At 36.7% G+C, this 18,186-nt stretch overlaps 2 protein-coding genes across 2 annotated transcripts in view; one reads left to right on the top strand and one right to left on the bottom strand.

The window, feature by feature from the left end:
* Positions 1 to 1,558: 1,558 nt before the first annotated feature.
* LOC126419018 (SH3 domain-binding glutamic acid-rich protein homolog) lies at positions 1,559 to 4,071 on the bottom strand. The gene is made up of 5 exons (XM_050086075.1): positions 3,887 to 4,071; positions 3,493 to 3,675; positions 3,244 to 3,411; positions 3,009 to 3,117; positions 1,559 to 2,904 (listed from the first exon to the last, which is right to left on the bottom strand). The coding sequence occupies exons 1-4, from the start codon at positions 3,929 to 3,931 to the stop codon at positions 3,010 to 3,012; spliced, it is 504 nt and encodes a 167-aa protein (XP_049942032.1). The 5' UTR covers positions 3,932 to 4,071; the 3' UTR covers positions 1,559 to 2,904; position 3,009.
* A 198-nt stretch (positions 4,072 to 4,269) lies between these two features.
* The window catches only part of LOC126419017 (rab-like protein 3), a 57,080-nt gene continuing 43,163 nt past the window's right edge, over positions 4,270 to 18,186 (top strand). The window contains exons 1-2 of the mRNA XM_050086074.1: positions 4,270 to 4,423; positions 4,506 to 4,715. Coding sequence (XP_049942031.1) covers positions 4,378 to 4,423; positions 4,506 to 4,715 — 256 coding nt within the window. The 5' untranslated portion in view covers positions 4,270 to 4,377. The remainder of the gene's footprint in view (positions 4,424 to 4,505; positions 4,716 to 18,186) is intronic.

Here is an 18,186-nt window from a genome sequence, read left to right on the forward strand (position 1 = left end):
AGCGAACTGAATGGGCAGCATTTGGGAGTTTGTTGAAAAGTAGGGGCCTAGGTATTTGTGGCTATTATGAACCTTAGCTAGCCTACTGTAAGGTATATCGCTTGATTGTCCAGTTCTTGTGTTCATGTATGTAAACTGTGGTATCGTTGCATAAAAATTTTAGATTACAAAACAACTGATAAAACTTACCCATAAGAACTCCAAATTTCTGAAATTTTTAAGAGGTGTCCGATGGTTCTGTAGCTGGATGTTAAGTTTTTTAATGTACCTATGTGAATGATGTGTTATGCTTTACCATGTTCAGCTGTTCTTTATGGTGATGTCACAGTATTCATCATAACTGAAAATGGCTAACAAGAGGCTAAAGAAAAAGCTAAAACATGACAGTATCAAGTATTTGATTTAAGGAAAAAATATTGGTGTTTAGCATCCCATTTATGAGGTCATTAGAAATAGAGGACAAGATTGAACCGAAGAAGGAAATTGACTTTGTCCTTTTTCAAAGGGACTACCCTAGTAGCTCCCTCATAATAATCAAGGAGGCCACAGAAAATATAAATCTAGATGGCCATATGGGGGAATTGTATCCATTTTCTCCTAACAAAGCCAGTGTCTTGACCACTGCCCCACCTCACATCTTGTACCTGGTTTAAGACAGTTTTATTACATCCAGTATATATCTTCCCACTAGCACAAAAATAACTGTGCTGAATAAAAAAAGAAGTTATGTGGAGGAGGGATGTGTTAAATGAGTACCCTGTGTTTTCAAAAACAATATTCCCTGCAAGAGGCACAAACCTCATTCCCCCTCCTCCTCTACTTGTTGCTGCTTATAAAAGGAAAGCTACAAATAGAAATTTCTATTCATTCATCAATACTACAACATAAACATAAAAATATCATCAAGCACCCCTTACAAGACAAAAATACGGATAATTATAAAAAAACTAGGAAGACTCCTATAGATGTTATAAGAAATTTTCTACAGAAATTAACATTTTGACTCTTACTGTTTACAGAATTTATTGCACTGCAATCATTATCAATTGTTTGTTAAGCTTGTATTGTCATGACTAGTGTATATTTTGTTTTGGTCAATTCACAAGGACATTGACAAGACATGCAAGTACAATGCTTGAAGTTTAATGTGTAAATTAGCTAATATTTTATGAGAAGAATATAGGACTTATAACGCATTACCTTTCATTCTGCACATTTGATTTAATTTTATCTTTTAACCAGGCATATAGGTTCTACCAAAATTTCATTCCTTCCAACATATTTTCATTCTCTACTTGATTCCATTTACAGCTTCTTGTTGTTTCGTAATTTGAGTCTTAACATTTAAATCTATACTTTTGATCTCTGCTGTTATTGTAGGAACATACCACTTCCTGTGAGTAATATAAATTCCCTGATTGCAAAATAAATCTCATTACGAGAAAGCATTGTGAAAATACGTTTATGGAAGATACCTCTTTGCTAAGACTGGGAGTTCAAAATGAAATTCACTATGAGCAGGAAATATATAATAAAGTGAAAGTGCCTTGAATTATTAAAAAAAAAAATCTTTATTATTTAATACAGAGCTTCAAAATGTATCTGGGTATATATATATTTATATAATCATGGGAACACATATCACCATTATACTCATTAAGCATTATTAAGACAAACTGTCATTGTAAATGTCTCAGTATAATGCAAATATCAAGATACATTGATTCTTTTATAAATATTACAATGTGATTCACATATCATGTACTAAGGACATCATGTGGAACTGTGTTTGTATATGAGCGAATGTAATAAGAATATTAGATACATAGACAAGTTAAAATGTAAGAGGTATTGGAGTTGCTCTGTAGCATAACCATCACACATAATTAATTTTGCATAAGGGTGCGAGGTCCAAACTTATCAACAACAAACAACTGGAAACAGCTAGTCTCAAACATATACTGTCACAATAAAATAAAGTTCAGCAATCTTGTTACTGAAGATATTCATTGTTGTGAAATAGCTGAATGTATATTTGTTAATAAGAAATAAAACCAGATTTTCAGCTTATGGCAGCAACCTGCAGAAGAGGATGTGATGCTATCTCATGTGGAGCATGACTCATACTTTCCGCAGTGTGAACACTTGGCACAATTAGTGCAACATACCATGAAGCTCTCCAATTAAGGGATGCTTCAGGTATTTCCTGTTCTGAAGTCTTTCTCATTAGACAGATAAGTGTGACCAATTACAGGCTAAAATAAAACTAAAAACAATAAATCCGTGGTCAAAATAACTATGTCTTCAATGTCTATATGAAAAATCTATGTGCACTGAAGATTAAGATTTCTGAATAACATGTCATTTACATGATTATGTAGCCATTTCTGCACCACTCAGACCACATATAAATATATTTTTTCTTCAAAATAGAGAGAGCAGTCGAAGAAAGAGAGCAAACGTGAAATGTCAACGGAGATGTACCTAATCAACAGGACATGAAAAAATATATAATCTATTGCTTTGTTCATATTTTTCCAGCACCAGTACTGTACAAATCACATACAGATAAATATTACTGTATCATACAAAAGTAAAACTGCTATAATAAGCCTCTTAAAATAAATAATACAAAGTGTAAAAAAAATTACATGACATGTTGTTCGATGAATCCATCTAACTGAAAATCTGTATCAGTTTCTACCTTAGTATTATTATTCTTCTTCTTTATCTATTGTCCGAAAGCAAATGAAAGCAATTTATGACAAACTGCCAGTTTAAAAGATGCAGCATCAATACCTCTGATTAGTCAAATTTGCTCACTGCTCTCAGATATGAAATTTGGTGACAGATTTAGGCCTTTTTAAGACAAACTTTGGCAGTGCTGCAGCTTTAACATGTTCACTGCAAAACATGAGACACTTATGATGCCAATCATTTAAGAAAACGAAATAGATCAACGGCATTAATCAGTTTAATAACCACACATGACCAAGAGAATTGCTAACCTTATTCTTCCTCATTTTGCTGGTCACCTGCTTCCTCAGTCTTTTCTTCTCGCCTTTCATCTGCTGCACTTCCAGCTGCCTCCTTATCTTCATTTTTCTCTGACGAGTTCTGAATTTTAAAAAGTTACTTAAAACTGATGGTAAAATTATCGTAATTTATATATTAGATAATAAGGTAAGGACTGTAACATCGATATTTGTAAATGAACTGTATTTTATAAGTTAATTTTCTTACCTCTCGGCTGGTTGTATTCCCGTTCAGTTCACCATTTTCAACAACGTTTTCGTCTGCTGAAATCTCTGATTTTTCTAAATTTATTTCCGCTTTGGAAACTGCTGGTGTCATCTTCAGAAACTTCTCCAATTCATCGATTTCATTTGCCATGTCAAAGTCTTCGTAATCCTGTAATTTAAAGAAAAAAAAAGTAAGCAAATGGCCAGATATGTTTGTAAAACACTGGATTCAATTTCCGAGAAAACTTACACCACAATACTCTTCTTCGTTGAATAATTGAGGCGGCAGTGGGTATTTAGACGATCTTGCCTTGCCGTTTTGCTGCATAAATTCTTTTTCATTTTCATTTCCCGGTTCTGTTATATCCACAGTTACATATTCTATACTTTTGCTGTCCAGTATCATTTGAACCCTCTGTTGGCGTTTTTTCACCTGTCAAAACAAAACTCGTTTCAACCTACATGAAATGTAACGTGCAGATAATCATCACGAACGAATATGCTTCGACCGTAAATCTGAAAGTGTTTAACCATACTGGTAAGATTCACTCCTGTCATTCTTAAAGTTTGTCGTCATTTTCGCTACGGTGCATGGGCACACCTCTTTTTGCTATGAGAACAGTCACAGCGAAATGGGTACGCACCTCCTTATTACCAGAAATTCCTGATATGTAGACTTTCACCACCATCGTCAATATGACAGACTGCACTGGGAAATCTTCCAATCCAAAAATTAGTCACTAAAAATTTCTGTATCCACCAACACACAGCAGTTCGCTGTAGCTGGAATCTTCATTTACTGCTTTCCCTGGTTTTTTCAAAGCGCATTAGCTAGCAAGACATTCCAGTAGTGTGGTTAAGGGGATACATGTCATGTTTAAAAATGCTTAAGCCCTCCTATTAGGAACAAAATAGTGTCATAATACGTGTTTATATTTTCCTTAACATACATTGCAAATATAATCCAATCTTTATACATGACAGTCAAACGTATTAGACACGAAAGAAGTTTTAACTTTCTGGCATTTGGTCATCTCTGAACGAAAGATATTTTTAGCAGCGAGCTTGCGAAGAGTGTTGCGTGTTCATTGGCGTGAGGTGTTGGTAAACTGTAATTTGTTTGGTAACTATACGCATGGCATCAGTAGACAAAGTCAGAATCATAGTAGTAGGTGACTCTGGTGTGTTTTTTTTTGTATTGACTTGTCTACTGAACACCCAAAGTAAATTAAACTTCATTAATTGGCTCGTTTTTTGTTGCAGGAGTAGGAAAATCTTCATTGGTGCACCTAATTTGCCATAACCAACCAATCTCTAACCCATCATGGACTGTCGGATGTTCCGTGGAAGTTAAGCTGCATGAATATAAGGAAGGAACACAACACCAGAAGACGTACTTCATTGAATTTTGGGACATTGGAGGAAGCAGCAGTCACAGAAATACTCGATCAGTCTTTTATAGCCCGACGCACGGTAAGTATTTTACAGTCTTCAGTACACCCGATATCTCTACTAGACTTACGTAGATCCAGTATGCAGCACAATCTAAGTCCCCCCCCACAGTAACCAGAAAAACAGTTCAACAATGTCTCCCTACTTTGAAGCAGGATCTGTCTAGAGGGATGATCCTATCTCATGCTACAACTGGCCAAAGTTAAGATCCGTAACAGTTCTTTGTGGGAGTAAATTACCTAAGAGTAAAATGGATTAGTTTCACTTCACCCTGATACGTTATGCCCTCTTCTCCATTTTGCAGCAGATGATTTGACACCCTCCCAATTGTGGCACAAGGACTGCACTGTGTTCGCTGAGCAGAAGAAAATTAGGAACAGAAGGTTATGAGAGAAATATATGCAGAAGCAAGGAATGCATTGATAGCATTTCAGCCCCAAGTATTTGCGACATACTCCACCCTCAAGAAACTTTCACGAAATACAGACTGTTATACAGAGGCAATATGACACTGCCACAAATGCTAGTACCTGTAATTGCCAGTGAATAATTTTGGAGACCACAACCAATGAAACAAGAGGCAACAACAAACAAAAAAGCATCAGATAACTGGGCCAAAAGTGGGTGGCTGTGTCTGCTAATGACATGCAGCACCACATTCCAAGTAGTTACTAGTATAATTAGGCCTATATTACACTGATAAGTGTGCTAGAGATAGTGGTTGTGTGTGGTGTGAGGTGTGCCTGCTTGTGTGAATGTGTGCGTGTTCTCTTTTCTTTCCTGAAAAAGGCTTTGGCTGAAAGCTCAGTGTGTAACAGTCTTTTTGTTGTGCTTGTCTGCAGCTCAGTGTGTCATCTTTACAGTGATTAGCAACTTATCCGTTTCATAATTGTTGATATTCAACCTGGACTTTGCAATGCTTGAACATCGTGTGCACCGTTTTACTACCCATACTTTTTCTAGGCTGGCAATTCCTATGGATGTGCCTTGTTTTTTCTTAAGTCAAGTTCAATTTCACAACTGCCTCTTGGGTATCTCACTATCCAAACTGGTAGTTATCTAACTGATGTCTTCAATTATGTTTGGCAAAACACCACAGAGCGAAATAATGTAAATTTGAGTAAAAATAACTTAGTGCTCCTTTCTCTATTGCAACCAAGAGTTACACCGTAGCCGGCCGCGGTGGTCTAGCGGTTCTAGGCGCTCAGTCTGGAACCGCGCGACTGCTATGGTCGCAGGTTCGAATCCTGCCTCGGGCATGGATGTGTGTGATGTCCTTAGGTTAGTTAGGTTTAAGTAGTTCTAAGTTCTAGGGGACTGATGACCACAGATGTTAAAGTCCCATAGCGCTCAGAACCATTTGAACCATTAGTTACACCGTAACTGTAACAGAAAAACAGAGATATAATTTTATAATGTCATGGAACATGGCCGCACACAGAATGAACATAAATATCTGGCGCACTCACACCATGAAAACTGATAATGAAGCCACTAAAAAGCTCAATACAACAAGCTGACTGCTGTCAAAACTCCCACTCTTGTTTTATTGAGTTTGTTTTGAGATCATTGGCAGAGCTCTTTTGTTTGATATGAATTTGATGCTAATTAAATGTTTTGTGAATAAGTCTGCCGGGCATAGTCCATATTAATTCAGGCAAGCTAGGAAAAATTCTTAGCTTCATAGTCTCAGATGTTACTGAATTTAGCATATGTTAAAATGAAGGACGAAGTAAGGAACACACATTTTTTTGTTTTCTCCAAATTCTGTTCCGAGATAAAGCCCTCCAAAGATGACACTGCACATACCATTTTGAAGATGCCAATTTTGGAAAAAAATTTAAAATGCTGTATCTCTGGAACAGTTCTGGATACTTTGTTGGTTTTTTTTTTTTTTTTTTTTTTTATTTGTAAGATAAGTGCTTTATGATTACAAAGGGGTCAACAGAAGTGTCCGATCCCATGCATCGGCTTTGACCCGTGACGTAAGGGTGTTGTGTGTGACGTCATATGGCGCGGAGTTTGGTTTGTGAGTGTGGCGTGTTTGTAGATGTCATCGTGTTGTGGTTTGTTGTGCTCTATGGTGGTATGTTCAGAGTTTTCGTTTGTGTGGTGAAATGGGCTTAGTTTGCTTTTGCTCATTATCCAGAATTGTTAGAGTGTCGGCTGTGTTTGTAGTGGAATTCGTTTCAGTGAGTTAACGATTTTGTGTGAAGGTTAATTTAGTGTTGTTCACTGTACATCGTGTGGTAATTTTAGTAAAATTAATTGGTTGTTGTTTTTATTCAGGAATGGATAAGACGGATAAAATTAACAGTGCGCCAGTCAAGGGAAGTGTTCGATCCCAATGTGTGGCTGTGTATGTTGATATTGGTTATCAGGAGATGTTTTTGAGCTATATAGGCCAAGGGAAGTGTTTGATCTTAATTTATGGGATCGGGAGCTGCTGTTGAGCTATTTAGGTCAAGGGAAGTGTCCGATTCCAGACGATATTGTGTTTCGTGGTATTTGGGGAGTTTTGTGATGTCGGTTTTTTTCATTGTTGTGTGTGGTTTTGTATGGGGGTGGGTGTCTAAATTTGTTTATATTTATATCTAAAAACAAAGATGATGTGACTTACCAAATGAAAGTGCTGGCAGGTCGACAGACACACAAACAAACACAAACATACACACAAAATTCAAGCTTTCGCAACAAACTGTTGCCTCATCAGGAAAGAGGGAAGGAGAGGGAAAGACGAAAGGATGTGGGTTTTAAGGGAGAGGGTAAGGAGTCATTCCAATCCCGGGAGCGGAAAGACTTACCTTAGGGGGAAAAAAGGACGGGTATACACTCGCACACACACACATATCCATCCACACATATACAGACACAAGCAGACATATTTAAAGACCAATTATTGTTTATATTTAGTTTGCCTCCACCCAAAAACACCCCATTTCCGCTTGTCCCGTTAGTGTCATTAGGCTTTTTGTGGAAAGTGTGTGTGTTTGTTTTTCGATGTATTTTTGTCCTCATAATGTGTACGTACCGACTTCATATGCGCCGTATTGGAATCGTGGTTTATGGTCGTTTCTGCCATATTTGTGACGTCATGGGTCAAAGCATATGGGCGGGATCGGACGCTTCCATATTTCCTTACAAAGAAATCCTCTTATTGGACTTACCTGTCAAAGTTCTTTTACTATAACATTCTGAACTTTTTTTTTATAATTTATTGAAATTTTTTTTTTTTTCGGAAAAGCCAATACTTAAAATTTGGATTTTTTTCTGTTGATTAGTACCATATAGTGCTACATTCCATGAAAAGGAGAGCTTCCACCTTTAGGGTAACAGGTTTGACAAACAACTGAAATTTTTGCCACATATAAAACCTGTTTTATTACCACATTATTATATGACAGGCTCATAAAGACAAAACCTAGCCTTATTTAACATAATTGTAGTTTTGAAAAATGAGTAAGAGACTCATTTTTCGAGCATTTTAAATGGTTCCAAAATGTATGTGAAAGGTCCAAAGACTTAAAGGTTTCAATTTATATAATTTCTGTGCACTCTGTTTTGTACTTAAATTAGCCAGTCAATGAACTAAAAATGTGTTCCACTGCTTCAGTGTCTTCATTTGATATAGAGTGATGACTTCCTGTTGAACCAATAGGAACTGGAGCACTTACAATCTTCAAAATATTGTGAACAGGAAGTGAGCACTGATGGCTTTGTTGCTGTCCTTCAGCTGGAAACCTATATTCAGTTCACTACAGTGTCATTTAACTCATAACTGGTATCTATAATCTCTGCAATACACCAGTCACTGTCATACATACACGCCACAAACATCCCCCTTCTCAGGTTGTGAATCTGAATATTATCCTGCAGTTGGCTGAACAAATGAAATTTCTTCTTTCTTGCTCTTTAAATTGCATGCAATATGTGTTTGCCCAGCACTTTGAGTCCAGAAATGTGTCTTCTGAATTCCTTTCATAGGAGTAGTTTGTTTGGACCACTCCTCTTCTTTTAGCTCATGAATTCTTTGATTTCCTCTTTGGACAAAAGAATGAGGACTGTGCCTGTGTAAGATTTCATGACTCTCATAAAACCCTCAGAATTCTGAATCACAGCTGTATTTGGTCTGGGAAGATTGTGTTTTGTAGCATGGTGCTTCAGCAGGCCTCCTACATCATCACAAGGCCACTTCCCTTGACCAGTAGCACTGTAGCCTATAACCAGTTAGTTGGCACAAGAGACTTACTCAATTCAAACAACGGGTAACGATTTTTAAAATTACTACGAGCACCATAAGAAATAATGATGATCTTCTCTGCCCCTGTTTGCAGTTGGCAGTTGAAGAATTTTGTGCATTTGCTAACAAAGCATGTGCTGAGTCATCTCCTGTGTCATCACATACTTTGGTCTTGTTTTGAAAATATGTCACTCCTGTGGGAGAATTACAGACCAGTTCTCAGCAAAACCATGGTGAAGCACTAAACATAGTTCTTCAGCCCATACACACCCTTGCTTTTCTGCAATGTGTTGTTGTTCCAGTTTCTTCAGGTGCTGGTGTGTTACTGCTTTCACTGACCATTTACCTAGTTCATCAATGAAACTGCGATAGGCATCAGTTTTCTTAATTAGATTATTTTCCTCCCATGTCGCATATGTAATTTTTGCAGAGTTATCTGCTGCATTTTCCAGGTCAAGTGCCTGTGAAGACAGTCCTCCCATTCCAGGGCAGCCGCCACATTCTTGAAAGAAACAAGTCTCTTGCTTTACGTCACAGACTACTAATGAGTTCACACGCCCAACCAAGGTGTCAATGTGTCACATGCTCCTGTCAGTCATTCAGAGTTACCACACAAAGTTCAAAATTCGGCCAATACATACATAAACAGGCATCTCTAGCTGGGCGTGGAACTACCCACTTAGGTTGTAGTCCATAAAATTTTGATCTTCCAATATGTGAAGGTTGATAGTTGCAAAAGTTTCTTTAATACTGTGAGTCATGTACCTCTGCACTTTCAAAACTTTCTTACCTTCAGCTGTTACAGTTATAGCGCCTTTTTTGTTGGCACTCTGGCAAGAGCAATCCCATTTATCTTTCAGATAAAACGATTGCACTATTTGAACTTGAGCTGCTTCTACAGGATGACAATAATAGGGATCTGGTCTTCCAAAGATTTCTTTTACAGGCCTCACATTTCTTGATTTGTCTTCCATGCACTCTGAACTGGCGGAAAGTGGTTCAAAATTGTTTTCCTTGAAAATGTCTCTGGAATAATAGTTAAAACTTGCATCCTTTCACTGGAGGATGCACAATATTCAGCAGCTGAATTGATATTGGTGAGAAATTCTGGCAAGAGGTGCAAGAGTGCTTTGGTTCGTTTTCTTCTGAAGATGAAAGTTCTACTGTGAAGAGTGCGGTCAATTTTGCTGTAATGTATTCATCCATAGCTTTAGTAATTTCTCTGCTCTTTCTTGATGAATAGAGCTTATGGCTTGACTTCACTGACCACGGTTCCTTAACAGGAGTAACACCTACCTCTATAGTTAACTGATTCATTGTATTTAATTCTTCCTCTATTGATGCAAAATCTGCAGTATCTGCACCATGGGAGGCTTCACCTTGTTCAGATACTATCATTGTTGTTGTTCTGTCAAAACATTTAGAATACAAAAAGTCATCACTGGAACAACTTCACTTTGAAACAGAGTCTTCAAATGAGAACACTTATTCCCAGCCTGAACAAAGTCTTATATATCACTCATTTATGCATATGCAAATTGGCAGCACACTTCACTCTCCCGTGACCCCAGTCAGAAGACATTTCAAACAGTCCTTTTTTTTTTTCAAAAAAACACTACAACTGTGTCAACTGGCAAATTCCTCACGAAAACACAGAACTCACTGGATGGCTCAGATTTCTTAGAAGCCTCTTCATGAAACAAATTATTACTGAAAAACTACAATACAGAAACCCGCAGGGAACAATCATGACAAAGAAACTGACAAGAAACCACAACAAAGTATAAGAAATATCTGCAAGAATGAAACTGTAAAGAAATAACTGTGACAAGGAAAGTGATAGGAAATAACTGCAACAAAGACAATAGAAATAAACATTGTAACAAAGAAATTAGTAAGAAACAACTTCAACGAAGACATATATTACCCTTGAAAGTTAAATAAAATAATTTTTTAAAAATAAAACCTGTCCAACTTAAAAGTAGAAGCTCTCCTTTACAGAGAATATAGTACTACATGGTACTAATCAACAGAAAATAATCTAACTTTTCTGGATTGGCATTTTTGAAAAAAAAAAAAAAATTCTGTAAATTATAAAAAAATTCAAAAAGTGACAGTAAAAGAACTATGACAGATATGTCCAAATGGAAGATACCATTGTAATCATAAAGCAAGTATCTTTCAAATAAAGAAGTCTAACAAAATATCTAGTACTGTTACAGAGATACAGCATTTTAAAATTTTTTCCAAAATTCACATCTTCAAAATAATGTTTGCATTGTCATCTTTGGAGGCCTGTGTCTTGGGGCAGGAATTTTTTTGGAGAAAACAAAAAAATTACATGTTTCTTGCTTACTTCTGAATTTTAACATATGCTAAATTCAATAACATCCATGACTATGAAGGTACCCCCCCGCCTGAAGTGACATGGATCATGCTGCCAACTGTTTATCAGAATAAACATAATAAACTTCAATCTCATTATTTTCAATATGTTCACGTATATAATGATATTTAATGTCAATGTGCTTGGTATGTTTGTGATGTGTGTTTTTAATCAGGCGAATAGCACTGTGAGTGTCAACATGGAGTGTTGTTGGTTTGTCTAACTGAAAACAACGTTCACTGAGAAAACCATGCAACCAAACAATTTCAGTAACAGCATCTGAAGCTGCTATGTATTTGACCTCCATTGTTGATCTGCTTACATTTTTTTGTTGACGTGAACACCATGTCACAGGCTCATCTGCTAACAAGCTCACATAGCCTGTTGTTGACTGACGAGTACCTTACGGTCAAGTCCCTGCTCCTCTGTGGATACTTCATAATCCTTTTAACAGCATGCCAATGATCAAGACCCGGATTATGTAAAAACCTACTCATCATATTCACGGCGAACATGATGTCTGGCCATGAGACAGTTACTGCAAACATTAAGCTGCCAACTGCCTGCCGATAAGGTTTGCTTTCCATGTCCTTTACCCCATGCTGGTTTGCAGGAGACTGCCCACTGTACAACATGGTTCTAACATCAAAAGTAGTGGAGTTTGGTTTTGAATCATTCATGTTGAAGTTCTAAAGTAAAAAATTTATGTATCTGTGCTGGCCTAGGTAGATTTCTTTTGTAGAAGGGCTTTGTACAATTTCCAATCCGCAGAAGTATTTTCCATTCCCACAGTAATTTCAAAATTGATCCCAGTGCTGTCAAAACGTTTTCCAGCATTTTTGGAGACTTATAAGTAAGCAACCCATCATCCACATAAAGTGCCAGGTAAACATCAGTGTTATTTGTTAAAGCATGGAAAACACATACCTTTTGCACATAATCTAGCTTTAAAGTGGTCAATTTTTCTCTCAGAATTCTGCTTCACACGATAGTCCCACTTACATCCAACTGCCTTGTGATTGTGTGGTAATGATACTAGATCCCAAGTTTTGTTCCTCTTCAAGGATGTCATTTCCTCTTCTATTGCTTGTTTCCACTTTGATGACTCTTGATGTCATTGCTTCCTCAAAAGTTTGAGGTTCAAAGATAAGGGCAGAACAAGCTACATCTTGGTCCCGAAAACGAGTAGGTGCTCGCATATTAGGCCAGTCTCTCAGATTCATCCTTTGATTTTCTTTCATTTGTTCACCAGTGTCATCCTCTTCAAATTCCTCTTGAACATCTTTTTGATTTTCTTTCATGCATTCCCCAGTATCATGCTCTTCAGATTCCTCTTGAACATCTTCTGCAGATTTTTGCTCTATGTTTACGCTATGGGTTTGTTCTTCATTGAAAGAAAAGTGTAGGAGATTGTAATTTTCTTTGACTCAGGATTGTAGAGGCGATAATTGGTACCATAGCCAACAATGATCAATTTCTTTGATTTACTATCTCATTTTGATCTAAATTTATTAGGAATGTGTGCGTATGCTGCTGATCCAAACTTCCTCATGTGTCCTAAAGAAGGAGGTTTTCCAAACCATTATTGTTTGCTTTACATGGTCGCAGATTTAAGATACATGCAGCACAATTTATTGCCTCTGCCCACAATTCGTGAGACAAGTCGGTACTTAATAACATAGTGCGTGCACACTAAGCAGTGGACCTGTTTTCTCGTTCAAGTCAACCGTTCTGCTGTGGTGTATAGGAACTTGTTTTGTCATGTATTATACCATATTGCCTTAAATAATCTTCAAATTGCTTATTTATGAATTCAGTTCCATTGTCACTTCTCAGAACTTTGATTTTGTTTCCAGTTTGTCTTCAATCAGTGTCTGAAATTCCAAAAACACAGGGAAAGTTTCATGCTAACTTTTAAGAAAATACACGAACCTCTATTAAGTGCAATCATTGTTGAAAAAAACTATGTTGAAATGTGCACCTCCAACAGACAGTTTTCTCATCCATCCACTCAAATTGACATGAATAAATTCACCAGGAACTTTCGATCTTGATTCCAGATTTGAATTAAAAGATTTTCTTTTCATCTTGCCATACTGAAACGGTTCACAATGAAGATTTTCAACTTTCTTCATATTGAAACCAGGTATTAAGTTCAGATCAGCCATTTCTTGAGACCACTGAAATGAATGTGCCCAAGTCTCTCATGCCATATCAGCATGGAATTCAGGGAAGCAGGATTTGCCTGTTGTATATCTGGACATTTAAACAACATTTGATAGCACTGATTGTCCATCTTAATTTCTGCTGCAGTTAGACCTGAACTGTGAACTTCCCATTCTCTTGTCATCAAAATAACTCTCATTCCTCATTTTGTGACTGCTCCCACTGAAAATAAATTTTTCTTTAAGTTAGGAATATATAATGTTTTTTCCAAAGTGCGAGGTTGCCATTTGCCCTCAACTAATGACAATACTTCAAATGAACCAATGCTTTCTGCTTTGACTTTCAAGTTGTCTGCAATTTGAACAAATGAGGCATCCAACTGAACTGGCTTAAATGTGTTGAACCACTCCTTGCGTGACATCATACGTTTTGACACAGCACTGTCAGCTAACCAAATGTTTTCGCAACCTGGAGCAAAAACATGTGTGTTATGCACTTGAAGCTTGCTGCACAAACATATCAGTTTTCGTGTTAAGTTTTGCTAAACGTTTTCTGCACTCAGATTTAAAATGTCCATTTTTGTAACAGTAATTACAGCCAACATCTTTTTTGCTGACCGTGTTAGACACACTGCTGTTACCAGTGTTTGAACTGAACTTGCATGTTTTGTCCACATTAACTGCTGTGAAGGCTGTTGAGGTTTCATCACGTTGTAAAAGTTTTTGTTGTTCCTTCAATAACATTAAAGTCAAATTATGGAACGTTTGTTGGTCTTCAGCACACAAATGCCACGTAGTTGAAAAAATTGCAAACTTTGCTGGCAGCTCTCCCAAAACTTTAGCCATTTTGTCGACTTCTGTAACAGGTTCCCCAATATCAGCTAATGCTTGTATCAGGGACTCAACTTGACTGATGTGTTGTATGATTGTGTCTATTGGCAACATTCTGTAGTCAAAAAATTTCTGCTTCAAGGCCGTTTTATTAACTGCAGATCACTGTTCATGAATAGTCTTTAGTCTGGCTCACATTTATGCCGCATTTGTGCATGTCTTAAAAAGATTGCAATTGGTCAAATTCCATCGCAGTAGATGGAATGAGGATCGCCTTCGCATTTAAGTTGTCCCAAGTGGTTTGACTCTCACCAGTTTCATTTGGCCTCAGTTTCGCCTCAACAATATCGAGCACTTTTTCAGCACGAAAAATAATTTGCAACTGATATTTCCACAGTTGGAAATTTGTGCTGTAAAATTTCTGGATACTGTATGCTTTCAATTTATCCATCTTTGTGTAGGTTGAATGTAAGTCAAACTTGTAATACTCAGATCAAAACAAAAACGAAGGTTTTCCACAATAGACCAGCAAAATGCAACGATTCCAGAACTAGAGCATCACAGTTCATGCGAATAAAACTCCAATCAAAAGCAATGAATTCACAGTAATGAAACAGATACCATATGTATGCGTTTGCCTGGGCTCATAACCTGAGGTCTTTAATTATGTTTGACAGAAAATCACAGAGCGAAATATGGTAAATTGGAGTAAAAATAGCTTATTGCTCCTTTCTTTATTGCAACCAAAAGTTACACAAAAAAAAAAAAAAAAAAAAAAAAAATATATATATATATATATATATATATATATATATATATATATAGTTATAATAGAGGGAAACATTCCACGTAGGAAATATATATCTAAAAACAAAGATGATGTGACTTACCAAATGAAAGTGCTGGCAGGTCGACAGACACACAAACAAACACAAACATACACACAAAATTCAAGCTTTCGCAACAAACTGTTGCCTCATCAGGAAAGAGGGAAGGAGAGGGGAAGACGAAAGGAAGTGGGTTTTAAAGGAGAGGGTAAGGAGTCATTCCAATCCCGGGAGCGGAAAGACTTACCTTAGGGGGAAAAAAGGACAGGTATACACTCGCACACACGCACATATCCATCCACACATACAGACACAAGCAGACATATTTAAATATGTCTGCTTGTGTCTGTATGTGTGGATGGATATGTGCGTGTGTGCGAGTGTATACCTGTCCTTTTTTCCCCCTAAGGTAAGTCTTTCCGCTCCCGGGATTGGAATGACTCCTTACCCTCTCCTTTAAAACCCACTTCCTTTCGTCTTCCCCTCTCCTTCCCTCTTTCCTGATGAGGCAACAGTTTGTTGCGAAAGCTTGAATTTTGTGTGTATGTTTGTGTTTGTTTGTGTGTCTGTCGACCTGCCAGCACTTTCATTTGGTAAGTCACATCATCTTTGTTTTTATATATATATATATATATATATATATATATATATATATATATATATATATATATATATATATATATATATATATATATATATATAATTTTTTTTTTTTTTTTTTTACTGTAACTTTTGGTTGCAATAAAGAAAGGAGCAATAAGCTATTTTTACTCCAATTTACCATATAATGTCACAGAACATGGCCACACACAGAATGAACATAAACATCTGGTGCACTCGCACCACGAAAACTGAAAATTAAACCACTAAAAAAAACTCAATACAACAAGCTCACCGTTGTCAACACCAACATATCCTCAATTTTCTCTTCCATTCTTCAGTATGGTATGTCCTTGTCATTACATAAGCAGCTAGGATGCACCGTGTAATAGTTCTCACACTTGCCTTTGCTATCTTCTGGAGTGGCTGGATCACATTTTTCGGAATGTCTGAGGATTTGTTTTCACTGTCATAGATTGTACACATCAACCTGAATAATCAGTCAGTTGCTTCTCGACCCAGTGATTTTAAAAATTCTGAAAAAATGACACACCCATTCTTTCTTATTTGATTGCAAGTCATCTAAAGCTTTGTCAGACTCTGACTTTAACACTGGAGCTGCTACGATTACAAAACTGAATACCATTTGTCCTTCTATCTTGTCAGCAGACAGTGCCTTCTCCTCATATAGGTCTTCAACATACTCTTTCCACCTATCTGCTCTCTGCTCAGATTTAGCTGTGGAATTGCTGTTGTGCTCCTCATGTCAACACCTTGCTTTTAATTTCATTGATTGTTGTTGTGACTTCTCTGTATGCTGAATCTGCTCTATAGACCACATCTTTTTCGATTTCTTCACATTTTTCAGTGACTGTTTCACATTAGCTTCTCTTAACTTCGTATTTATTTCAATCCTAAGTAATTTATCTAGCTGTATTGCTATATTTCCTGAAATTTTTGTGCCTTTAAGGACCATTGTGACTCGATGCCAGGGTCCTTTATTGCACAATCAGTTTTGGTCCACAGACCATCATCAGGTATCGTAAAATAGGTACACAAACTTATAAGGTGATATAAGATCAGTGTTTCAAATAATATAAAATCTGAAATCTGTGATTCAACACTGTTGTCGAGCAGTAATATAAATTACTCATCAGTAGTAAAAATGTGACAGACATTGCTTTCCTTCGTGTTATATTAACAATCAGCTGAACAACATTATGAGAGCAGTTGCTCGACATTATGCTGACTGCACAGCTGTGAGTCGTGAAGTTTCATTGATAGTTATAAGCTCTGGGGCACCACCTCCTTAATTTTTTTTTTTTTTCCGATCGACTGAAGTGTTTCTTTTGTTACCCAATATTTCTTTACAGTTACCTCCCTTGTGCCTATTTTTGTCTCTCCAACTTCAGTGGTTGCTATTTTTAGAGATGTCGCACTGATGGAGTCCATAGAAAAGTACTTGAAGTGACATAGCTGTTAACACTCGGATCTCAGCGATACAACACTGACACACCCGTGTCATATTCCCCATTGCAACACAGAGTGCTGGTTGCTCCATGCAACTTTATCTGATGTTACAAATTTCAAGTCATCAGATGTGTTTGGAAAAAAATTGTTTTATGCAGATGAAGCAAAGCTACATCTTCCTCTTCACTTAGTTTCTGAGTAATACTTTTGCTTTTTTGCATAAAAATTTTTAAAAAAATACAATTTTTAGACCACTTTTGTTCTCCGCTATGCAATCTTTGTTATTTGATTCTTAGACATTTATTACAGCATAAAGAACTTTGTTAAATATCTTGCTTCACAATTGCTAAATATCTATGGGAACTGGATATACGTCCTAATCTCTTTCCCCCTACCCTCAGCCCCACCTTCAATTCCTCCTTCTTTTTGTCTTTGAGACTTTTTTATTGGTGTTTCAAAGGAAATCTCGATTGAAAATGAAAGCCACTTAAAATGACTTGGTCAGTCGGTGGGGATCATTGATACACAAGATAAGAGAGAGATTTCTCCAGCCAGTGGATCTGTGAGGATAGTAGCTTCAATGACAGTGTGTGGCTTTAATCTGTGAATGGAAAGGTTTACAAAGTTTTGGACAATTCAGATTCCATACAAATATTCTAATCATAAGTCAATAAGGCATAAATAAAACTTTCGTTCTTTTCTGTTAAAACCAACTGTGAGGAATAAGATGAAACAGAACATTGCTGTGTATGCAAATTTTGTTCAAAACTACACATAAGGCAAAATAATAGTGTAGCTAATATTTTAATTAAAATTGACTGTGAGAAAGGAAACAACTTCTTGAGATTTTTGGTAACAGTGTTAAACCATGACTTGTCTTTATATAGTAGTATACATTTGACAGTGTACTGGAGCACTTTTATCATACCCTTTATAAAAGTTAGATAGTGGTCCCGTAGCTTTTATGAAAGAT

This window comes from Schistocerca serialis, chromosome 9 (genome assembly GCF_023864345.2).
Source record: "Schistocerca serialis cubense isolate TAMUIC-IGC-003099 chromosome 9, iqSchSeri2.2, whole genome shotgun sequence".
In the NCBI taxonomy this organism is placed as follows: domain Eukaryota; kingdom Metazoa; phylum Arthropoda; class Insecta; order Orthoptera; family Acrididae; genus Schistocerca; species Schistocerca serialis.

Excerpts from the sequence above, each read along its gene's own strand:
- LOC126419018 (XM_050086075.1), bottom strand. The coding sequence starts at position 3,931 with ATGGTGGTGAAAGTCTACATATCAGGAATTTCTGGTAATAAGGAG. Across the intron at positions 3,676-3,886 it reads GAATTTCTGGTAATAAGGAG|GTGAAAAAACGCCAACAGAG; the intron begins GTGCGTACCCAT and ends TTGTTTTGACAG. Across the intron at positions 3,118-3,243 it reads GGAATACAACCAGCCGAGAG|AACTCGTCAGAGAAAAATGA; the intron begins GTAAGAAAATTA and ends TTTAAAATTCAG.